The sequence below is a fragment of the Anolis carolinensis genome, chromosome 2, assembly GCF_035594765.1.
Source record: "Anolis carolinensis isolate JA03-04 chromosome 2, rAnoCar3.1.pri, whole genome shotgun sequence".
NCBI lineage: Eukaryota > Metazoa > Chordata > Lepidosauria > Squamata > Dactyloidae > Anolis > Anolis carolinensis.
The window spans coordinates 221,561,742-221,587,468 of record NC_085842.1 but is presented as its reverse complement, the minus strand read 5'-3'; the positions used below and the strand labels follow the sequence as shown (position 1 = coordinate 221,587,468).

At 38.9% G+C, this 25,727-nt stretch overlaps 1 protein-coding gene across 3 annotated transcripts; it reads right to left on the bottom strand.

Moving 5' to 3' along the window:
- Nucleotides 1–15,302: 15,302 nt before the first annotated feature.
- On the bottom strand, nt 15,303–20,094 carry LOC100564436 (E3 ubiquitin-protein ligase Topors). 3 transcript variants are annotated; one of them, XM_062971814.1, is made up of 3 exons: nt 19,938–20,070; nt 19,412–19,440; nt 15,303–17,208 (listed from the first exon to the last, which is right to left on the bottom strand). In XM_062971814.1, exon 3 carries the CDS (start codon nt 17,203–17,205, stop codon nt 15,418–15,420), a length of 1,788 nt encoding a protein of 595 aa, XP_062827884.1. In that variant the 5' UTR covers nt 17,206–17,208; nt 19,412–19,440; nt 19,938–20,070; the 3' UTR covers nt 15,303–15,417. The 3 variants fall into 3 exon arrangements, with proteins under 3 accessions (XP_062827884.1, XP_003216674.1, XP_062827883.1); XM_003216626.2 differs by lacking the exon at nt 19,412–19,440 and having other exon boundaries at nt 19,938–20,094; XM_062971813.1 differs by lacking the exon at nt 19,412–19,440 and having other exon boundaries at nt 19,942–20,093.
- Between the last annotated feature and the right edge of the window lie 5,633 nt (nt 20,095–25,727).

The following is a 25,727-nucleotide window of genomic DNA, read 5'->3' as shown; positions in this document are numbered from 1 at the left end:
AGAATGAAGGCGGATTTTAGCCCCTATCTTCTTCCCTTGCCCTCTCTGGCCACTGCATTCCCCCCAAGGGCATAGCTGATTGCGAGCCACATCCATCCAAAACTATCTCTCTTGGAGAAAAATGGTAAAATGACCCCCTGCTGGAGGCTCAATTAAATTATATGACCACACTTTGGGTAGACATCCTTGAGAAGATATTTTCCCACAGTTCTAACATCAAGCACCTCCCATTTGCCCATAAGTGGCTAATAGTCTGGGGATTCATCTTGGGAGATGGATTTGAACTGGCTTTGAGTTTCACATTATGCCATCTATTCTGATAGAGCAACGGTTTTCTTCCTCACTCACATCTGTCTCATAGAGATAAAGCGGTACATTTGGCTTGAAAGTGAGACAAAAACACAAATTATGCATTCAAAAACTGCTTGCAGGTAAACATCAGGGTTTGGGTAGCCTTCACTGCCAAATACTCTTGGAACAGTTAATCTCCTCTACATGCATCCACTTAATGTCAGTAGCTGCCTCATTGCTTCATTGCATCTAGCACTCTATTTTACTGAACTATACATGAAAGGTAATTTTATGGTAGATTGCAACAACTCTCTTTTTAAATAAACACCTCATACTAACAAAAAACTGGCAAGAACACCATGGCAGTATCTTCTTGTTGCATAGATCATCCATCAACTTGATGCAAACACAGTTGAGTGGTCCATGTATCACCTCCATCTACAATGGAAGAGAAGAAGATTCTGGGCTTCAGGGCAGTTCTACACAAACACTATAATGTAGTTCAAAGCTGACTCAAGAGCAGAGTGTCCACACAATGCACACACCCCCAATGTGCACTGAAGCTCACATCAAGCCAGAAAAAGCCCATTAAAAAACTCACTAGGAAGTCCAGAACACACCAAATAATGTGCCATCGCCGATTAGAGTATATCTCATGCTCAGCTCAAAGCCAGGACTAGAAAGTGCCAAAAACTTATCAGGACACCTCTAGCTCTGAAACACTTCAAAACACAGTGAAACACAGCTGGCTGGCAAATATTAATTTCCCTGGGAGAAGAAATGGCATTATTTGTATGGGAAGGCTCACTTTCCAGCCTTTTGTTCTCCTTTCTTGTGCCTTGCCATGGTATAGTGCTGATCCCAGATGGACATGGAGATGTGCATCAGCATCAACATATCTCAGCAAACTTGAATAAGAAAAAAAAACCCATATTTTTAGGTTAGGTTCCGATCTGTAATTAAAAGATCCTGTGGCTACTATCCCAACGTGGAACTAGTTCCTGAAGTAGTTTTGTAGGTGCCTAACAGAGGAACCGGTTCTGTTTAATCTATTATCTAACTTGATTTTAATGTTTGTGTAAGTTTCCAGGCAGAAAATATTGTTCTTGGAAATAGTTTCTGTTCTGTTGTCTTCTGTTCTGAAATCCTTCCTTGACAGCTTGTCTACTAGGTAGATTGAGTCTCTGTCTTTCTTTCTCTCCCTGACCCCAGCCCTGTGGTTAATATAGAAAAAACAATCACGTCTTCTTTCCACATATCATCTACAATGTAGAATCAATGCAGTTTCACACACTTCAACTCCCATTGCTCAATTTTATGGAATTAAGAGAGTTTTAGGTTTAAAAAGTTTTTTGAATTCTTTATCAAGCAGGACTGGTGCCTCACCTAACTACAACTCACAGAATACCATAGCATTGAGATATAGCAGTTGTTACCTTATGCAAAACATAACTTTGGATCCTCATTTGCTTTTGTGAAACCTCAGCCCTAGAGAAGCCTTGAGTAACCATGTCTTGACAATTTGCATCACTAGGTAAAGGTAAAGGTTTTCACCTGACATTAAGTCTAGTTGTGTACAACTCAGGAGGTTGGTGCTCATCTCCATTTCTAAGCTGAAGAGCCAGTGTTGTCTGTAGACACCTCCAAGGTCATGTGTCCGGTATGTTTGCATGGAGTGATTTCAGCACTAATGGCATCAAAAGTAGAAGACCACCTGCATTTTGATATTTCTTTTCATCCTATGAGCTTGAGTTAATGTACAGTTTCATCCTCTTTTATCATCAGAACAAGCCCATGAGGTAAGTAAAAGTCGAGACAAGACTGGATCAAGATCATGTAGCAAATTTCATAGCCAAGTAAGGACTAGATAATATGGATGAATCTGTCAGTTTTTGCTTGTCACATTTCCACGCACATACACATATCAGAAATTTGTTTTATCAGCTTGCAAATTCTGTAAAATTCTGGAAAAAAATCAGTGTGAAAATTCAAATGCATTTTTATATCAATGTCTCCAAATATATGATTTTTTTGTACATAATTTCATAATATGTAAGTGTTTCCTCTGTGCTATTTGGTACACTGTTTCATTGTGCCTGTTTTTGTGTATGATTTATCCTAACACATTCAGTTTTGTATACTTTTTTATTTTAACTGAAGAAGTGCATTACAAAAAAAAAAATCTGGAACCAACAAAGTATGACATTATACATTGAAAAATATGCAATAAGCAATTACATTTAAATGCAAACCAAATTCATTTCTCTGCTATCTTTATGTAGAAGGAAATTCAGTTTAACCTTGGCTTTCTTTTACTGTTAAATATAATGAAGTAACATGCTTTATTTTCTCCTTTGAAATGTACAATTCACTACAATTAAGCCAGTTCCTGGTAAACATTCATATACAATGTATATGGCAGGATTTAAAATAGCTGACTTTGGCTACATTTATTCATTTTATTGCCCCATTCTCTTTGCTTTTGTGCATCAAAATGTTTTAATCAAACTCTGTTGTCATTTAGATGCAAATTGAAGTTCAATCTGTGGCAGGGGTTTGCTTCTTGTTCTTTTTAAACAACTATAGCAAGTGTTAATGCTCTTTTTTGTGTATTTAAAATTTGTGGTGAATTTATAGAAAGGATTTCATTTATGTCTGAGCCAAATCCACTGAAGCAATGTTTTTGTAATGGAACATATCCAGTAGAGTTTTTTCTTTGGAAATCTCCCTTCAGTTTATGGAACAGTCTATGATCTGAAGAATTTTTCATAAATGAAATGAAGGAGAAGATTATATAACTAAACTGTTACATCTTTGACAACCAACTATTTGACAGAAGGCTAAAAAACAGAGGGTATTTTGTGACAGTCAGAACAAACAAATATATCAAAAGGGACACACTGGTGGAACAATTCTCTGCCTCCCTCCCCCAATTTGAGAATTTTCTCTTTAAACATTATAGGAAAGCAAGAGTATTTGGTATTTAGTTGGCAATGTTTCTTTAGGAAGACCCAAAACACTCTCCCTATCATAGCATCATTTTAAAGGCTTATAAAAGCTGTGTTAGCATATATACCTTCCACAAAGAAGGTAGAAGTAGCTTTGTCTACTCATGAAGAACATTAAACAAAGCCAATGTCTTCTCTAAACTAGTTATTAATCCTTTTGCATCTCCAAAGATAGAAATTAAATCCTCTGGTTCCCCAATCACATTAGCTAATTTGCCAATATACTTTTGAAATATATTTCTTTTAACTTTTCTAATCTGTAAACTGAATGGATGATGCAAATTTTATTTTACACTACTTGTTTTCCTTAAATGTCTTTTCCAGGTGCAAGATTGTACCCTCAACCTTCAATTTTGGAACAGAATAAAGTTTGTGTACTTGGAAACTGCACCCCTTCCAGTATAACTATTTCATCTCATTTGGCTATCTCCACCTAACCCAATTATATATGATTTAGGAGCTGCTCTAACAAATTAGATATGTCCATGATGTAGACCAAGAAAGTGTACACTTCATAGGTGAAGTCTACATATAAAGAATAGGTCATTTATTTAGATATTATCTACATATAAAGATTAGGTCACTTATGTAGATATCTGACTTCAGTGAGTTGACAGGGGAGTGGATTAATATCTGAATTGATGAGTGGGGGCAGTTTTGACACATCTTACAGTGCAGAGAATCATTGTTTGAAGGAGATAGTCAGGATCTCATCTCAAACAGTCCTTTTCCCCATACCTGGCACTCTTTGCCTACTGGTGCCTACGGGTCCCATCACATGATGCAAAATCCCTTTCGTAGATAATCCATAGGTACTCAGGCAAATGATCTGCAGACCGTACCTTTGGTAAAACAGATTGGAAACCATCTTCACTCATCACTGCATGTGTCATAGGCACAGGTTTTAACATGATGGTCCATTCGTCTGTATTCAGCTTGCCCTGCTAACAGATCATGGGGCTTGCCTTGCCAAAAGTCATGTAACAGATCATGGGATTCCCACTGAAATAATAATAATAATAATAATAATAATAATAATAATAATAATAATAAATATTAAGATTGAACTTCAAAGACTCTGGCAGAAACCAGTGCAGGTGGTCCAGGTGGTGATGGGCACACTGGGTGCCGTGCCAAAAGATCTCAGCCGGCATTTGGAAACAATAGACATTGACAAAATTACAATCTGCCAACTGTAAAAGGCCACCCTACTGAGATCTGCGTGCATCATCCGAAAATACATCACACTGTCCTAGACACTTGGGAAGTGTTCGACTTGTGATTTTGTGAAACGAAATCCAGCATATCTATCTTGTTTGCTGTGTCATACAATAATAATAATATAACAGATTGTGGGGCTTGCCTTACCAGAAATAGTCTAACACATTGTGGGATGTGGCTTGCTAGATGTGATGTAACAGGTCTTGAGATTTCCATTGAAATGATGATGATGATGGTGGTGGTGGTGGTGGTGATTATTATTATTATTATTATTATTATTATTATTATTATTATTATTATTATTGGGTTTACATTGCTAAAAGTAGTTGAACAGACTGTGAGGGACTGCACAGCTCCACAGGAGCAAAATATGTGTAACCTTTTGTCATTTGGACAGTGATTACAAACTTATGTGGTTGCCCATGATCTGCCAATGAAAGAAAGAAAGAAAGAAAGAAAGAAAGAAAGAAAGAAAGAAAGAAAGAAAGAAAGAAAGAAAGAAAAGGAAAACATAGTCTTAGGGGAACATGGGATAGATTGGAAGGAGTCATCTCTCTGCCATATGATGAATCAAAGTGTTTTATTTATTAGATACTAGTTTGGGGGCCCGGCGGTGCCCGGGTTATTTGAGAATGGAATTGTTTGCCTTTGTTCCAAGTTTAGTCTCGATCCAGTGTCAGTTGTCTTCAATTTGTATGGGTGAACTACAACTCCCATATGTAAGTCCATGGTCCATCCCCCTCCAAATAGCGCCAGGATGTAAAGTAGGTCATGGGGACGCGATGTGTCAAGTTTGATCTTGATCAGTCATTGGTGTGGGTTGCAGTGGTCTGAGGAAGTGAGTGAAGGTACTGTAAATCCCATCTTCCCTGGTCAGTTGTTTCCTCAAAGGGCAGGAGGACTTAAAGCTGGCCACATTGCACTTGTGTGTCAAGTTTGGTACAGTTTCATCATTCATGGGCATCACAGTGGTCTGTGGGAGGTGAATTGGATGAAGGTACTGGAAATCCCATCATCCTTGGTGCATTCTCCTGCAAACTACACCAGGACATAAATTGTGTCACATTGCACCTGTGTGTCAAGTATGGTACTGTTTCATCTTTCATGGGTATCACAGTGGTCCATGGGAGGTGAATTGGGTGAGGGTACTGCAAATCCCATCATCCATGGCCCACCCTGCGCCAAACTGGACCAGGGCATAAAGGGGGCCACATTGCACCTGTGTATCAAGTTTGGTACAGATTCGTCATTCATGGGAATCACAGTGGCCTGTGGGAGGTGAATTAGATGAAGGTACTGCAAATTCGATGGTCCTTGGTCCATCCTCCCCCAAACTGCTGCAACATATAAAGTGCATCATGGGGTAGGCTGTCTGGAAGTGTGGGAGTTGGAGTCCAAAACACCTGGAGGGCCCAAGTTGGGCCATGGCTGGTTTAAAGGCTTTCATACAATCCTAGAGTTAGAAGGGGTGCCCAAAGGCCATCTAGTCGAACCCCCTTCTGCCATAGAGGAAGACAGCATCCAAGCCCTGCCGACAGATGGCCATCCTGTCATAAATATGATTGGGAGATAGATAAGAGTCCTAGATTTGAAAGGGGTCTCTGAAGGTCATCCAGTCCAGCCCCTTCTGCTGTAAAGGAAGACACCATCCAAGCCCTCCTGACAGAAGGTCATTCCAACCATACATACCATTGAGACATTTATTTATTTATTTATTTAATTCTGATATTTGGCTTGCAAGGTCATTAAGCCACGTGCTAACATCCACCATATAAATAAAACATAAAGGTAACGTCAAGCAATAGTAGTATAAATAAGACCTAGGTGGGTTCAGTGGGGGCAGGTGAACTACAACTCCCATATGCAAGTCCATCATCCATGGTCCATCCCACTCCAAACAGTGCCCTGGTGTATAGTAGGTCATGGGGACTGTATGTGTCAGGCCTGTTAGAGTTAGTAGGCCCAAGCCTGCTCTGTGGTAGTTTTTTGCCTCAGTAAAAACTGGGAGGGGGGAGGGAGTAAACAATCCTTAAAAGGAAAGAATAAAAAGATAGTCATTATTTTCTCTTTAGTCAGCTGTGAATAGTACTGTGTCCCAATGAGCCAGGGAAAACCTGTCTTTGGAACAGTATTGGGGGGGGGGGGGAGATGGCCCCCTCCTTTGCGGCCTAGCAGGGCCTAGCAGCCTGCAAAGGCCTTGGCCTGTCAGTAGAAGCGCTGGGGGGGGGGGTGTGAGGTGAGGGGGTAGAAGTTTTCATAAACAAAAGAAGCATTAAAACATAATTATTTTCCATCACTAGCTGTGCCCGGCCACGCGTTGCTGTGGCGAAGTCTGGTGGTATGGGAAATAAAGTATTGAGGAATTGGTGGTAGTTAAGGTCAAGGGTAAAGGTTTTCCCCAGACATTAAGTCCAGTCGTGTCTTACTCTGGAGGTTGGTGCTCATCTCCATTTCTAAGCTGAAGAGCCGGCGTTGTCCGTAGACTCCTCCAAGGTCATGTGGGATGACTACATGGAGCGGCGTTACCTTCCCGCCTCACATTTGCATGTTTTCGAACTTCTGGGTTGGCAGAAGCTGGGGCTAACAGTGGGGGCTCTCTCCGCTCCCCCAATTCAAACCTGTGGCCTTTCAGTCCAGAAGTTCAGCAGCTCAGCGCTTTAACACGCTGCGCCATCAGGGGATATTATTTCCTAAAGGTTGTGAATATACAATATTTCTGTTTGGTTTTTTGTTTGTTTGTTTGTTGGAGGCAAGTATGAATGCTGCAATTAGGAAAAATGATTAGGATGTAATGGCCTTGCAGCTTTAAAGCCTGGCTGTTTCCTCCCTGAGTGAATTTTTTGTTGGGAGGTGTTAGCTGGCCCTGATTCTTTCCTGTTTGGAATTCCCTTGTTTTCAGAGTGGTGTTGTTTGCGATATTTTATGTGCTTCTACTGTCTGTGGCCCTGAGAAAACAGGATTTGCCAGACTTTGATGATGGGAATACTTTGTTGGGAGGTGTTAGCTGGCCCTGATTGTTTCCTGTGTGGAATTCCCCTGTTTATTTACTGTCCTGGTTTTAGAGATTATATTGTTCTGCATTATTCTATCCCAGTAATTATTTCATATTAAAGAAGAATCTCACTTATCCAACATTCGCTTATACAATGTTCTGGATTATCCAACGCAGTCTGCCTTTTCATAATCAATGTTTTTGTAGTTAGTGTTTTAAATTCATTGTGATATTTTAGTGGTAAATTTGTAAATACAGTACAGTAGAGTCTCACTTATCCAACATAAACGGGCCAGCAGAACGTTGGATAAGCGAATATGTTGGATAATGAGGAATTAAGGATAACCCTATTAAACATCAAATTAAGTTATGATTTTACAAATTAAGCACCAAAACATCATGTTAGACAACAAATTTGTCAGAAAAAGTAGTTCAGTACACAGTAATGCTATATAGTAATTACTGTATTTATGAATTTAGCACCAAAATATCACGATATATTGAAAGCATTGACTACAAAAATGTGTTGGATAATCCAGAACATTGGATAAGCAAGTGTTGGATAAGTGAGACTCTACTGTAAATACTACATAGCATTACTGCGCAAGGAACTACTTTTTCTGTCAAATTTGTTGTATAATATGATGTTTTGGTACTTAATTTGTATAACGATTACCTAATTTGATGTTTAATTGGCTTTTCCTGAATCCCTTCTTATTATCCAACATATTCACTTATCCTGCCGGCCTGTTTACGTTGGATAAGTGAGACTCTACTGTATATTTCTAATCTTATATTATCTGCTCAGAACTGGATTATATGAGGCTCCTTCTTCACAGCTGTATAAAATGCCCACTGAAGTGGATTTTATGGCAGTGTGGAGTCAAGATAATCCAGTGCAAAGCAGATAATATAAGATTATATATGGCTTATATAGCTGTGTGGAAGGGCCTTGAGTCTACACTGCCATATAATCCAGTGCAAATCTGATAATCTATGGAAGAAGTCTAAGTGAGGCCTCAATCAGCCTGTCCCCTAACTGAAACCTGGCTGTCCCTTGGTTGCTAGGCAACCAAGTGGGCAGAGATTAGCCCTCTAAACTGGCAGCAATTGGATAAAATAAATTATTGCTCTCCCTCTAATTAGGACTTTATTTTTCTTTTCTTTTTGTTGTATCAACCTTGAGGCGTGGATGATGGGTTGTGTTGTCAAATTTTGAGGTTGGGGGGCCTGTACTTTTGTTGTTTTGTGAATTGCCGTGATGCCATCACTCTTTTATCTATATAGATTAGTTGGATTCAGAATGCTGTTAATGTGTGAGTGGGCCAAGGCTGTTAACAGTACGAAAGCTAGCTTCGTTCTGAGGAGATAAGTAGGCCGAACGAAGCCAGTTGGTAATAGTTTTTGCCTCAGCAGTCCCAGTGGCCTGTGAAAGTGGAGGTCAATCAGAAAGCTGGCCAATATTCCGGCCGGCCAATCAAAACGCGAGCACATATTCCGCCAGGCCAATCAAAACGCTGATGCATACTCGCATACAAACATTCACTTTTATTATATATATAGATATAGATGGGAAGGAGAGAACCATGATTGTTATGTGGTTTGTATGTGTCCCGTATGAATTGAGCTCTTATTGAGCCTTTGTAAACTTTAGGTTACCTACTTTACTGGCATTTCCCATGGTATGTGTGATAAGGTCCTCAGATTTATCTCAGGACATCATCCGAGGATCCATAGTGCTATGGTGTCATCAATAGAAAGACATAGAAAACAGGTCAGGTTACAAGAGTGACAACAAAGAGGGATCCCATCCACAACAAACATAATAATGTTGGTCCTATAAATTACATCCTATGATAATGACAGCTTTCCAACACTATAGGGAATTCCCCATCATCACAGGATGGGTGCATTTGGTGGGGGGATAAATTACAACAAGGATATGGAACAAATAGCCTTCCAGATGGATCACAATCCATATCATCCTTTACTATTGAGTACACTGGCCAGGACTGATGTGAGTTCTAATCTACAAGAAGCCCCTCCCTCACCCCCCAGAATGGTTGCTATCCCCATTCTTAATACTTTAATAACAAATATTTAAAAGTAAAGTTCATTAGGAAAGAATGCCAGTCAAGCTAGAAAATGTTTACATGTCAAATGGACTGCCACAAATGTCTTTAATTTAAGATTAAAGTAATAGCTATTAAAAGTTAATTATGGTTGATGAAAAAGTAAGTACTTTAGTGAGCAGAATGACTGCAATGAATCGTGCTCTCCGTACTGTTATCTCAAAATTACACAGGCAATAAAGTTGAATATTTTATGATTAAAATTTGATAGGCTTAATGATAATACTCAGAAATAAACAGCCAATCACTAATGCATGTTATATGCATCATAAGACCTAGTTATCAACATTCTATCCTCCTGAGTCATCTTTAATGGACATCAAACCATTGTGTGCTACATTTTGTTTGGAAACCATTCAACAGGAAAAATGTAGCTAATAATATTATATACTTTGTGATACTCCTCTCTGAATATAGAGTCAGTATCAACCAGGAGTCTTAAATCATAGAATCATAGATTTGGAAAATACCACAATGGCCATGCAATCTAACCCCCCCCCCCCCCACCACCACCACCACCACCACTGCCATGTAGGAACACGCATTCAAAGCACCCCTGACAAATTGCCATCCAGCCTCTGCTTAAAAACCTCCTGTGAAGGAGATTCCACCACAATCAAAGGCAGCATACTTCACTGCAAAACTGCCATCAGAAAGTTCTTCCTAATGTTTAGGTGGCATGGCTTGTCCTGCAACTTGAGTCAATTGCTCTATGTCCTAGTCTCCAGAACAGTAGGAGCCTGGTATACTGGTGGTTTTATTTATAGAATGTTGTGTAAAAGTGGCACTGATGTTCCACAAGTGACATCACCACTATACAGCAATTGAACCTGAGACTCTACCTCCTACAGCATAATTGGTTTCTCAATACATAATTTGTCCCTAAATCCATCTTTTCTGCTAGGGATATGAAGAATTCCCAATTCAGTTTATCAAAGGCTTTTTCAGCCTTTTCTTTCATTATGGTGCTTTCAATTCTCTACAATGCCTATGATTTGCCTCATGTTGCCATTTAGGTATAAAGTCATTTTGATCTTGATGAATTCATTCTTGAAGCATGGTTTATAATAATTTATAAATAACAATAACTATTATAGGTCCACTTTAGCAAAAAGACTCAAAAATAGTTTAAGGGGGACATAGGTCTATAATTGTTCCCTCTCTCTTGTCAGGACTTGACCTAGAATCATAGAATCATAGGGTTGGAAGAGATCACAAGGGCCATCCAACCTATTTGACCATGCAGGAAAACACAATTAAAGTATTCCTGACATATGGCTAGTTAGCCTTTGCTTAAAAACCTCCAGAGAAGGATGACTCAGCATTTTATATGGTTTTTAATCTGTTAAATGATTTATATGTGTTTTAATTGCTTGTATATTTAGATTGTTTATACTTTGATGAGATGTGTTTTATTATTTAGCTGTGTGGCATTGAGTATTTTCTGGAGCTGTAAGCCGCCTTGAGTCCCCTCCGAGGTTGAGAAAGGAAGGGTAAAAATTTACCCTTCCTTTCTCAATCTCGGAGGGGACTCAAGGTGGCTTACAGCTCCAGCAAAAATTCAATGCCACACAGCTAAATAATAAGTAAATAATAAAATAAAATGAAGTAAATAAATAAATAAATAGTCTGCCACCCTGCAAAACAACATATTCCATTGCCGAACAGTTCTTATAGTCAGAAAGGTCTTCCTAATGTTTAGGTGGAATCGTTTTTCCCCTGTAATTAGAATTCATTGGTCCATGTCTTAGTCTCCAGAGCAGCAGAAAACAAGCCTGAACCCATCTTAAATATTTAATTATGACTATCATGTCCTTTCTCAACCTTCTTTTCTCCAAGCTGAACATATCCAGCTCCCTAAGCCGCTCCTCATAGGGAGGGCGTGGTTTCCAAACATTTTGGTCACCTTTTTCTGGACAAGTTCTAGTTTGTCAATATCTTTCTTAAATTGTGGTGCCAGAATTGGACACATTATTCCAGATGAGGCCTGACAATAGAATGAGATTATGACTTCCCTCGATTTCCACACTATACTACTATTGGTGCAGCCTAGAATCCCACTGGCTTTTTTGGCTGCTGCATCACATTATTGCCTCATGTTCAACTTGTGGTCTACTAAGACTCCTAGATCCTTTTATTTACATTACTTTTTACCCCACCTTTCTCTCCTAGGAGACTCAAAGCGGCTTACAGTAAATAGGCAAAAATTCAATGCCTAAAAACAATGTAAAAACAACAATTCATATAAAACAATCTACAAAACAACAGTTCATATAAAACAGATACCATTACAAAATAAAAACACATTATATAAAAATTTTAAGAATGTCCAAGATTAAAATCCATTCATCCAGAATCCTCAAGTCTTTGTACAGATCATGTAAAGTCCATGTTCATATGTACTATTATCAAGCCCGGTTTTACCCATCCAATATCTGTGCATTTCATTTTTATTGACGTAGTGTAGTCTCATACATTTTTCCCCATTAAAATCCATCTTGTTACTTCTGGTGCAGCTCTGTAATCTTATACATCTTTACTTGTATAATTTTGTTGATTTTTGTATTGTATTACATAATACTTATGAAATATTTTTTAATTTTTTCCATTGTTTGTTTCTAGCTGATTTCCATTTCCTTTTCCTGTGATCAGTTTTTTTCTCTTTTGCTTTTTTTAGTCTGTTCTAAATAGAAGTATTTATATGTTATCTATTTTGATTGATAATAAAAGTAATATAATAGGCCTTAGAGGCAGAAGGTCTTGGAAGCAAATACTACCTTGACCTGGGAGACTGGGAGGCCAGGCACTGTTGACCCTCATTTTTTTATGAGGTTGGACTGCATTGTTATTGTAGTAAGATAAAGAGTTACTTATCAGTTTTAATCCTTGTATGTATTTTATATTACTAAAGACAATATTTTTGTTGTATGTGTTTAATAGAGTAACCCAAAAATAAAAGAGAATTATCAATTCTTGAAGTCCATTTGAAAGCATATTAACAATAGCATGCATGTGCTTGACTATATATGTTTTTCTCTTTTTATATATGTTTTACTCTTAACAGGTATCGATATGGCATGTTGATAACTGTATATTTTGTCTTCTACTAGATGGCGGTGCAGTTAAGTCAAATGAGTTCTTTCTTCTGATCCTAGTGTATTTCAGAGAAAAGACAGAATATATTGAAAGAGAAGGAATCGCTATTCTTTGTGTCATCTGTGCTCTCCTCAAGATAATGGGAGTTGAGGGCACTGTACCTCCAGGGTCTTTCTCCTTAACAGCAATCCCTACACATGGCTTCAAGTGTGGTCAGTTCTACTTACAACCATGAGAATGAAACAGCCCAATCAGTTAGATGGTTACTTCTAATAGAGGCCCAGCTTGTCCTATCTTCAGTAATATGACAGTTAATATAGCATTTTTCTTAAATCATTCAATGTTTGTCACATCAGAGAACTCCAAGGCTTTGTTGGAAGAGTCCATGATGTAACTCTGTTACACTCATGCTGCACCAGGGGCACATCCAGACAACACCTTAGAAGTGGAATCTCCCACTTTTTAAAAAGGGGTGTCTGGATAATGCCCCAGGTAAACGCGAATGGTTTTGGGATAAAGCAGGAAAACCCTGCTTTGGCCCAAGGTAATTTGTCAACTGGAAAGATGCAGGTCTTTCAAAAGAACCGTTTTTTTCCCGTTCCGGAGGCTGTGTGGATTGGGTTAAGGGAACACATTGCGCAAGTTCCAGTTCCAATCCACACTGTTGTCTCAGGATTTTTGGGCTGCTGGAGCCCAAGAAATCCAAGACAGCCCCCAACCCACCCAAAACTCCCTTTTAAAGTCTTTCAAAAAGCAAAATAATTCACCAGGCCTCAATTTCCCCTTCTCCGGCTCTCTCCTGGGTCGTACCAATGACATGCCTGGAAAAGGGGGGGGAGGAAAATCGCTCTGGCTCCCTCTTCTCCAGGTGCACCATTGGTACAACCCAAGGCCTGGTGAGTTATTTTGCTTTTTAAGAGGCTTTTAAATGTTTTTTCGTTTGTGTCCCAGTGCTCTGGTGGAAACTTGGCAGGGCATCTGGAGACACCCCCCCCCCTCCTCCCCGCAGAAAAGCATGTGCTTTCTGGGAGTTGTGCAGACTTCAGTGCAAATCCAATCAGGTTTTTAAAACCCAAATGGACTTGCATTAAAGTGATGTCTGGAACCACCCCAGTACTCAGGAGCTGTGATGCCGGTATGGGGAGAAGCCATCTAAATTCAGACTTCCTCTGTGACAGTTTGAGAAAGAGGCTAAATGACCATTTGTTAGGAGTGCTTTGTGTATTCCTGCATGGCATAGTGTTGGACTGGATGTCTCTTGAGATCTCTTACAAATCAATCCATGAACCTCTCATATTAAACTGTATATAAAATTCCATACCTCTGCCACTCCCATGTTACTCAACAGTTAGTTATCATTAAAGCACCCTGCACTTAACATGATGATTATACTCTTTACTGCTGGGTCTCAAAATTGCAAAGCCTGTCATTGGTCTTAATTTAATGCAACACCCTGCTTGTATTGGGTGAACTTAAAACTATTTTGCTTGCTAGTCCTTGAATACTGATAATCCTTTTCCAATTGACTTTCAATTGACTTTGCTATGTGATGATGGATATTCCTGATTGACCTGATTTCACTTGTTATAAGCAGGCCCAAGCTTTAAAACTTATATACTTATCCTGTGACGGAACTTGATTCTAATGAATAATTATGCCTGTGGCAGCATAAAGCATTTTGACAGATAAAAGATTCCAAACTAAAATGGAAGCAAAGCCAGCAGTAAGTACGACTGCAACTGTAGTTCATCCCATTTGGTGTAAGGTGGCTGTTCAAATATTTTGGCTTATAACTCATCTGTGCCACGTATTATTGCCAGAATTTAGGGATAATGAGAGATCCAAAGTTTCTCAAGTGTCAGATGTTCCCTTCCCCATTAATGTATTACTTGTTTCTTGTTCAGTTAGGTACTTGATCAACCAAAACAAAGCAAGAAGGAAAGTAAAAGTTTTGTTTCAATGAACATACCTGTACAGTGATTTGAAACACACAAAATCTATATAGGGTTCATAAATGATCTCTAAAGAGTTTTTCTTTAATGTACTTTAAAAAATCTGATGTGTGTTCAAAATGTACAAATGTACACTTTCCAAAATTAGACAATAAAGCATGCAAGTATGATTTTGAAAATACAGCAGAGTCTCACTTATCCAAGTTAAATGGGCCGGCAGAAGCTTGGATAAGCTAATATCTTGGATAATGAGGGATTAAGGAAAAGCCTATTAAACATCAAATTAGCTTATGATTTCACAAATTAAGCACCAAAACATCATGTTATACAACAAATTTGACAGAAAGAGTAGTTCAATACACAGTAATGTTATGTTGTAATTACTGTATTTACTAATTTAGCACCAAAATATCACGATATATTGAAAACATTGACTACAAAAATGGCTTGGATAATCCAGAGGCTTGGATAAGCGAGGCTTGGATAAGTGAGACTCTATTGTATATCCAATTTCTACATAGCAGCTCTACTCATAGTAGCAGTTAAGATAAGTTATGTAAAGGTGTTTTGATAACACTTTTTTGAGTTAACACCAGATTTCTCATATTATGGATTAAACATTTTTTTCATATATATATGAATTTATTGAACTGAGGGTAATGTTTAACCTCCAGAAGAGGGCCACTTAATACTTCCCCCGTGGACTGAATTTTCTGATATACAAATCATGGTCTTCTGATATGTGAAAAACATCCACCTTCATACTTGGTAGCAGGACCACCTGGAATTATGTCTGTGGAAGAGTTCGGTCCCATAAAGTTAGACGTTTCTTCACCATGCCATTGAAGTTGAGCAAAATCATCCCTGTCACTTGTTTTCCATTCGAAATGCTCAATAACCAACATGTCTTCTGTCTGTGGTTGAAGTATCTTAACCACAAATATCTCATTTCCTTCATGGCGGATCAGTTTGCTGCTAACTGCCTCTTGTTTGTGCAATAGTGTCTTCTCCATGCTATCGTTTTCTTGTTCATGAGATGGAAGCTGTGGATTATTAAGCATTTGATTACTGTTAGAACGGTGGACAACATTAGAGGTAGTAGTAGAATGTGTACTACTATGAGTACTGTTGTCAAAACAGTGACTTCTTAAGGCCTCTTGCTCATTCATCAGCCCTTCTTCTTCTTCATCATCAGTGAAATGTATTGAAATGTGTTTTGAAGCCTCGAAACATTTGGGGATAGACTTGCATGGTGTTGATGTATTCTCTTCAGGCTCATCAAGACCACATTTATGTAATGTACTGTGTCTGTGGTTTGTGCCTAACTGTACCTCAGCTTGAAAAAATGCATGGATGTTGTCATCACTTCTTAATAGTTCACCATCTGAAGATCCAAAAGGAAGAAAAATCTCATCCAGAGTATGATCTGAATCAGAACTGGCTGATCTCTGCATTTCATCATCCCATGTCCCTTCTTCATTACTTGACACTGATTCTTCTGCATTCTCTTCTGAGTCTTCACTTTCCCATTCTTCTTCTTCCTCTTCCTCCCCCTCTTCCTCCTCCTCCTCTTCTGAAGATGATGTTGTAAATGATGAATAAGATTGGGACTCATCATCATCTGTAGGAAAAGGGAAGTCATAACTGGCTCGCCAGTCATAGGCCCTAATGTTGAAAGGGGAACGGGCAAAATTGATGAATTCATGCAGGAAGTGATTAGTTAAGTGGAGCAAATAAGGCTGAATAATTTCAGAAAATGCTTGGCTGTCCAGATCATAAATTGTTATATTATTCAAAATGATATGCTGTATGTTGTTGATCAAAGATGGATGTGCTCCACACAGCACTCGTAGTTCACGTTTCAACCAGGGAACTAATCTGTTAAGGTGGGCGGGATTTCTGTGGAAAAAATCTGCTGATATATCCCTATAAAAACCTCTACTTTGGACATTTCTGACACGCACTCCAGATTGATAGAGGGCCCTTCTGAATTTTATTGTAACATGCTCTTGAATTTGTCCAAGAGACAATCCTCCTGCATAAGGTGTCCTCCTTATACCAAGATGTCCCATTAACTCATCAAGTGTTCTCAGCCTTGAGCCTTGAGAGTGATGACCTGAATGTACTTCATTCAAAATCCCGTTATCTTCTGGGAACTCATGTCTTTCAGCAGTTCTTGATCTCTCTTCACAATTACCATAGCATACATTTTCAGAAGGAACAATGTATTCTTCAAAATCTGTATCAGTTTTGATATTGTGAAAAAAGGAATTAAAATGCTGCTTACAGAGTGGGCATTCTGCTTTCCTGTCTGACCACTCTAGGATACAAGCAAAACAGAATCGATGAAAGCATGGATTTAAGAAGGCCACGTTCTGTATTTTTTCCAAGCAGATAGGACATCTTGAGTCTGAAGGTCCATCAGATGCTATGGCAATGTTCTCATTTCCTGTTCCCGTAAGGTATGAAAAGCTGTTACCAGAAGAATTGACCTCTTCATTTGATGATGCCATCACCTAGTGAATAAGATAAAAAAAAATAAGCAGAAGAATACAACAACACTACGCAATATGATCTTATTTTAGTGTAATAATTTCAGTATTGGACTATGACTCTGGAGGCCAAGATCTAACATCCATCCACCCTCTGGACATCCATGGAATCCGCTGCATAACTTTGGGCAAGTCATGCTCTCTCAGCCTCACAGAAACATAATAAGGCACCGAGGAAGCAGACATTACTGTTTTATTGACTGTGACAAAGGGAATCTAGTATGGCCTCCATATTCATGGATGTGGTATTCCAAGTCCCCCATTGCTGCCTGAAACAATGGATAATAGCAACTCCTGTATTTTGACTATTCTTGAGCCAGAAGTATATGGTAGAAGCACAATGGAAGACCTAAAGAGGCTCAAAATCAATTCCAAGGGGGTAATCTTGAAGTATAGGTATGTAAAATGGTGGATAAAGGAGTTATACTGTATTTTATTATTAAACCTCCTGCTCCTCCTCAGCAGCCACTAAATAAGACTAGAGAAACATCATAAATGGACTGACCATTTAATTTATAAACTATCAGTTACTGGGAAAACATATAAACAATAATCTTACTAATGTGTTTTTATGGCAATGTGATACCACTGGAAAAAAATTGAAGGAGGGCTGTCCCTAAAGTAACACTTCAATTCCTTCTTTTTGTTATTGCTATATTCTCTGGAACTTCTTCCATGGGGGAACTGTTGTACTCAGAATCTCCTTGATCATGCATGGGTTCAGGAACCCAAGTTGAAAATTTTGGGCAATGTTATTGAATATAGCAGGGATGTGCAAAATGGCAAAAATCTGTTCTGTTTTGGATCCCCATTCTGTTTTTGAGAAATTTCAGGCAATTCGCGGAGGGGGAGGGTGTCGTAATTTGGAACCCTGAGTTCTGATTTCATCTCAGTAAGATTCGGTGCATTGGCGCCAATGGGGAAATTGCAAGGATTGTCTTTCCATCATTTTTATGGCTATCAGGGTGACACTTGCCACACTTGTAGGACACATTTATGACTGCAAGCCTGTCAAGTTTCAAATTATTTTGCTAATCCACTGATTTTTGGGAAAAAATTGAAGTTTTTATCAATAACTTTTGCTTGCAAAACAAACAAATGATCAGAATACTAATGTGAAAAATCAGTCTGAATCAATTAATCTTTCCTGAATTTTTTGCCAAAAGATTAGGCGGTCCGTTTTTCATTTTGAGAAGGCTCCAAGTCAGTTTCTGACAGCTTGGCTGCCAGATCTCCAAAATTATCTGAAATCCAAATTGACCAATGGAAGTTTGCACACCCCTAGAATATAGTAATGGCAATGGTGATAGGAGCAAAAGCACTCTGTGGATATGGCTAAATGCAGAGTGTATATTGTGCTCATATGTTGACACTAATGTAGATTTATGTGCTGCATTGGCAATGCTGCCTTAGTACAAATGTTGCAATGGTTTTATAATAAGCAACCAACATCTAATATTGTTGACCGACACCTCACTAATTCCTAGAATCCAAATCACTAGTGGAGCAGAACTATCAGTAATATTTGCATTCAACATCAGTTAATTGTAACTATTTTAGTTACATAGCTTAAGTATCCTCTCATAGCTTGATCTCCCCCACACACTGACTTCATGCAAGCGACCAAATTGATATCACATTTCATCCTTGAACCAAAGATTGCTTGAGGTGGTGAGGGTGGAAATGTCAGTCTAATAAGTCTCAATTGACAGAACAGACACCCATCACTTGCAGCTGCCTGGTTATTCAGGATTGATTTCTTAGGAATTATTAATATGTATAAATTAGGAATGTGAATATCAGTCCAGCACATTCTGGTTCCATAGGCTGAGTATCCCTTATCCAGAATTCCAAAATTCAAAATATTAAAAAGTCATGATTGTCCATACAGTTGACTGAGATAGTGACATCTTTGCTTTTTGAAGGTTCAGTGTGCACAAACTTGGTTCCATGCAAAATACTATTTAAAATATTTCATATAAATTTGCTTTCAAGCTTTGTGTGTATCATGTATATGAAACACCAATGAATGTCATGTTTAAACTTGGGCCCCATCTCCAAAATACCCCATTTGCACATACAGGTATTCCCAAATTCTCCAACACCCCCACCCCAAAAGACTGATGTCCACTTTTGTTGTAGATATTACAGATAAGCGATACTCAACCTTTATTACCGCAACATCACAGGTGGCCCCTAGAGAGAGAGTATGAGAAAGGGCTGCTCATTTTCTTTAAAAATCCACTTACATGGCATACATGCAGTCTACAGAACTACAACAACGATGAGCTGATACATATCCCCTTCTTAATTTCAAAATATTTTACATAGAAGGAATGCTTAGTAAGAATTCAGACTTACCATCCAATAAAGAAATCCAATAAAATCATGATTTACAATTAACTGATCTTTAAAATTCAACCCCTCTAAATCCCATTGTATTTACTCTGAGATGAACAGTTAGATTTACACATCACTTCCAATTGATTCAAATGAGAATTTGGAATATATCTGGATCTAAGATAATAGTGCACTTAAGATCATCCTGAATATTCAAGAATGAGGTAAGATTTGCACAAGGGCCTTTTCCCCAAATGAAGTATCTTTTATTTTGCTAAAACACAGGATTTGAGATCAACAGTGAGTCTTGGAACCCATGTAAAAATATCACACTCAGCTAAAATGTTACATACAGACATTTGCTTATCCTTTCTTCCTTCTTGTTTAGTATCTTTTAAAAACTCCACTCTGAAGTTGTTTCTGGCCTCCTTTTCTCCTCATGTCTCTCTCCTTTCCCTTAGGGATCCATGTCTCATGACAAGCTTAGGATGTGCAACAATCTAACTGATGACTGTGATGACCTCACAATCACTGATGCAACAATACCCAGGTTTCAATGGTGTCATTACTGATGGGCCTTACCTAGAAAGTAGGGTAGGGTAAAAAAGTTGAATCCCTCATATGTCGGATCCAATTCATTTGTTTTGTCACTTTTGAACCGAGTTTTGAAGTAGGTTATCCCTCCGTGTGTATCTCATGATATTGAACCAGGATAGCCAATTTTTCTAATGGTGTCGTATGTTTTTCGGTACTTAAGCCAATAAGCCATGCATTTTTAAAGCATCCAAACTTGACTTGAGGGAGGTGCAGGCTAGCCTGGGCTTGCCTGGCCTCCCTGTGGCCAATCACAGAAGGGAGGGTGTCTCGTTTGAAAAATGCATTGGTGGCTGGCTGTGGTTGCTATTCAGGAGAGAAATCCCCTTTCCCCTTACCCTGTCCTGGAGTGGTTGCTTTCTATAGGCCTCTTAAACAGGGTTGCAGGAAAACCAGGTTGCAAGAGAAAGGAGTCTTGTTTGCTTGCTCTGCAGGATCTCCCTTGCAAACCACTTGCAGACTGAGGTTTTAAGCCTCATAGGAAGAAACAGCGGTCCCTTTTTGGGACAGCATGGTGTAGTGTAGTTGTTTGAGAGTTGGACATTTTTGTGGCTTCATTCCCCACTCAGCCATGGAAACCCACTGGGTGATCTTGGGCAAGTCACACACTCTCAGCCCCAGAAAACCCAATGAAACAGTTTCAAACCAGGAACTGATTTCTTTATTCAGAGGCTGATGGCCATCTGTCAGGAGTGATTTAATGGTGTACTATGATTTATTTTCCTGGGTGATAAATGTCATTTCCTAATTGGTTCTATCATAGAAACATGGCAAAATTTTATGATACTGCCTGAACTTTGTCTTTCCGCAAGGGACATGGTGCTATAATAGCACATTATGGTTTCCTGGGACACTGTCCACTAATTTAACAAAGTTTCAGTCACAAAAACAAAATTTCTGTAGTAGAACAATGACTTTCAAAGTAAAGACAACCCAGTGAAACAGGAAATAAGACTTTCAAACCAGGAACAGATTTCTGCAATTATTAAAAATTGTTTATTATAAAAGCTATGAAAATTCTCCAAAAATCAGAGAATAATGGAAACGTTTTGAATTTTGGTGAGTTATCAGGGTTAAATGTGTTCTACCACTGCACCAAGTTTGAAGAGAATAGCTCAAAAAAATGAGGGTGGGAGAGTCCTGTAAATTTTCCCCCAGTGCTGTTTTTGGCCACTGCACATGCGCCTCTGCCATTAACGAATTAATTTCTAATATTCTGAATATTTTTGGGCCAAATTTCAGAAGTAGTTTCAGAAACGAAGCATCAGCGCCCCCTACTTTAGAAGCAAGTATTGAACCTTTTTTTTCCATGGATCGCACATGCCTACTAGAAAGAGGTAAGCTGAAAGTGCTATTTCAAAGGTTAAAAATGAATTGCAGAAATCACACATTTCCAGACACAAGGGGGCCAACCAGATGGTCGGAGGGCAGCACTTGAATCCCTTGCAAAAGACCAATTGTTTCTGGCTGGCATTTGCGCCAGTTGGCAGAGGAGAGAGCCTTCCTGTAGGCAGCCCCCTCCCATCTGCATTCAGCCTTCCTGCAGCGCAACCCACCCTCCAGCCCTCCGTTCAATATGAGTTATACTGGTCACACTAGGGCCAGGTAGGAATTTTTTTCCCTCCTCAGAGAGGGTTTTTTTTTCACCTACCCCATATTGAAGCTTCTGGGAGTAAGGAAGTTAAATGGGTGGGGCCTTAATAACTAAGTCTTGCTTGCAGGAAGTGGGGGGAGAGCTTGTATCAGCGTATACCTTGGCACCCCTTCATTCTCGGGTGAAGGGGGACTTTTGGGTTTATCTCTGTAGGCTCTATGACCAAGGGAGTTCCTCAAAATATTTTCTTTAGGGCTTACCTTGGGGGTTTGCTTCTCTCCTATGGGCTTCATGGCTCAGGGGGAGGTTTCCAGGGATGGCCTTCTGGTAATTACCAGCCGGGATAGCAAATCATCAACATGGAGTACCCCCAGGGTCAGGTGCTTTGCCCAGTGGTTGGCTTGGCAGGTAGTCTGAGAATGGTACCTGGCCTCACACCATGTCGCAGTGCTCCCCCCACAACTAGTTACTTAGCTCAATTACCAGTTTTCTAATTAGGTCAATAAATGGCCCATTTATTTCTCCACATCTTGTGCCTGGTCTCTTTATTTCACGGTGGAGATTCAAAAGCCAGTATATAAGTAGCATGCTTGGATAACATATTTATCATGAAAAATTACATATCTCAGACTATGACCAGCATTCTATTGGTAACATTCACAACTGTATTTTGAACATGCATGTTTAACTTGTTTTTTTTTTTTTTGAGGAGCCTCCGGTTGTGTAATGGGTTAAAACCTTGTAACCTGAAGGTTGGGTTGCTGACCTGAAGGCTGACAGGTTCGAATCCCACCCAGGGAGAGCGCAGATGAGCTCCCTCTATCAGCTCCAGCTCCATGCGGGGACATGAGAGAAGCCTCCCACAAGGATGGTAAAAACATCAAAAACATCCAGGCAGCCCCTGGGCAACATCCTTGCAGACTGCCAATTCTCTCACACCAGAAGTGACTCAGGTTGCTCCTGACACGAAAAAAAAAAAAAAACAACTTGTATTTTTAAAACAGAAATCTATTTATTTGTGTTTTAAACTTCATACAGTATTTTGTATCTGGAATTCCAAAATCCAAAATATTCCAAAATTCAAAATTGTCCATACAGCATCTGAAACAGTGACACCTTTGCTTCTTGTTAATTCATTGCGCAAAAACTTTGTTTCATGCATAACATAATTATAAATACTGTATATAAAATTACCTTCAAGCTACCTTTATCAGTGGATTTTGGGTTGAGATTTGCACCCCATCTTCAAGATACCTCATTCACAAATATTCCAACATTTTGGGTACCAAGCATTATGGCTAAGGGTTAAACTGGGTTAACCCTAGGTGGACTGTGTTTTAAATGGCTTTAAACCACCCTTAACCTTGTGCTTGGAGAAAGTTGCTCAATGTCCAAAGTTAATTCTGAGAACTCATTGTTTCATTGTGATTACACATCTCCAACCGAAGTATTCAGTTAGAATCATAGAATTGTAGAGTTAGAAGAGACCATATGGTGCATCTAGTCCAATCCCCTGCCATGCAGAAAAAGCACAATTGAAGTACCCTCAACAGTTGACCATCCAACACCTGTTTAAAAGCCTCCAAAGAGGAAGCCTCCACCACACTCAGAGGCAAACATGAACAAAAATGCAGATAAAATATAGCTTCATCTTTAAAAGTGTACAGAAAAGTATTCAGAAACTTCTGTAAAGTGGAAAGAAAGTCTTGCAACACATAACCAAAACAGGAGAAGATAAGAACATTGGTGGAAACTGAGAATGACAGTAAGAGTGACAGCTTCTCATATCTGTAATTAGTTACCTCTGTGTTTTAGCAATATACAAATCTCCTGACACATTGCTGCTTTAGACTGCCTTTTTAATTGGCATTTTCAGTGTGCTTTGTCATCTTGAATATCTAATTTTGATGGTTACTCCTTAATCACTATGTAAATGACTGTTTTCAAAACTTAGCAAAACTCTTCTGAGTTGTTTTAAAGCTGTTCAGATCATTAGTTTGAATGGACCTTTAGGTATTAATTCAAGTACATACCGAGTGTTGGTATTCATCATATCATAACACTGTAGGTGGATGATTTGAATAATGTGTTAAAAATCACAGTCCTATAGCAGCTAAAGGAATAAAGATGTACTATACATAGGAGGTAAATACAACATTTTGACATTACTTCTGTATAGCTATGTGGTTGGGGTCTGAATAGGGTGCCATACCCTATTTTTTGGGACAATGCCTTCCATATAAATAGAGCTACCTATGAAACATCATCAAAATAGTTTGGACATACTTGATCTGAGTTTTTAAATCCAATTAAATTGCAAATCAGAATGTAGACCCCTTTCCTCAGCAGTGGAAGAAACTGACACTACTTCCATTGAGAGCACTGAAATGCACTGAGGTAAGGGAATACCTCAGAATGCAAGAAGTATAATGCCTCATATTATTTTTTATCATTTTACTTTTGTTCTACCTCATGCTATTTGGGTATTTGGAACAGATTTGGCTCTGTTCAGACAAGATACAATATTGTTATATATGCAGATATATCAATATTATAATTTGCAATACCTTAGAATTCTCTAATTGGAGTCAGAAAACACAGTTCAATTAATATGTGCTTTTTATCATGGTGCCAAAGGGCTGAGGCTTCATTCAGAATCTCATGGAGAAAAAAAATAGTTGCCTCTTCTATAAGTTTATCACAATAAAGTGCAGGATCCTGCTGGTATATATTTTATTTCACTTACGACTTCATCCCATGTAGCCAACTCTCCTTCTATCCATTTTCACACAGCGGCAAAACGGGTCCCATGAATGACATCTCACAATACATGGCCACTTCCAGTGGCTGTCTGTGGGAATCCATGTTGCTGGTAGGGTAAAATAGAGAGAAGGCTGTTTTCAGGAGTTAGTTACTACCCAACTCCTGACTCAATAAAACGAGGAGAAAGTGGAGAAAGTCCAGGAAAGGATGAAAAAAAATGTAGGACAGACAGTAGGGAATGAATTAAGACAGTTCCCTCTGCCCCCCTCACCCCTGCTTTCCAATTATCAATGTGGTGAGGTCCTTACATTCTGGTGAGTGAAACACAAAGACTGCAGCAATTGCTGCAAATGCATTTAGTTTCAAGAAATGAGGTGCCGGACTTCAACAGCATCAAAAACATGCCTTACTAAGGAGTTAGCATGATGTAACCAAACTATAATTGTGCCCTGATGTGAGTTATAATTTGAGAAATAGGATATTCCAGCCTTACAAGATGAGACACCTTCTCAAGCCATCAAAATATATACCATTGTTAATTTGTGTTGTTCAAAGGTAGCCAATAGGCTAGAGCAAATTTTTCGTTATTTCGTTAAATTCGTTAAAAATTCGTTTCGTAAGCAATTTTGAATTAATATTGAACCATCTGCTCACTGCCCTTACAAATATTACGAATTTGAATAATAAAAGTACCTTTTTTCGTTTGTTTCTGATGTCTTTGGATGAAGCTGTAGCCCCTCTGAGAGGAGAAGCCATGTTGGCATGCCTCTCAGTCAATCAGAGCGGAAGAGGGAGGGAGGGAGAGGCATGGACATCGATCTGCTAGCATTTTTAAAAAAATGTTGCTTCAAAAATCCCCAAAAATCAGTGGATGGGTCAAACATTATGAAACTTGATAGGCAAAGAGTACTTAATTTTTGCTTCCATTCTGGCAAATTTCATCATAATAGCTTTCATAATGCAGGAGAACAAAGCCTCTGAATATTGACCATTAATGAAGCAATTCGCCATAACGAGAGAAAAAACTCCATTTCCCAGAAGCCTTAGCAAGCCAATCAAAGTGGAAGGAAGAAGGACAGGGAGGCGTGGCTATCGATCTGCTAACATTTTTAAAAAATGTTGCTTCAGAAATCCCCAAAAATCAGTGGATGGGTCAAACATTATGAAACTTGATAGGCAAAGAGTACTTAAT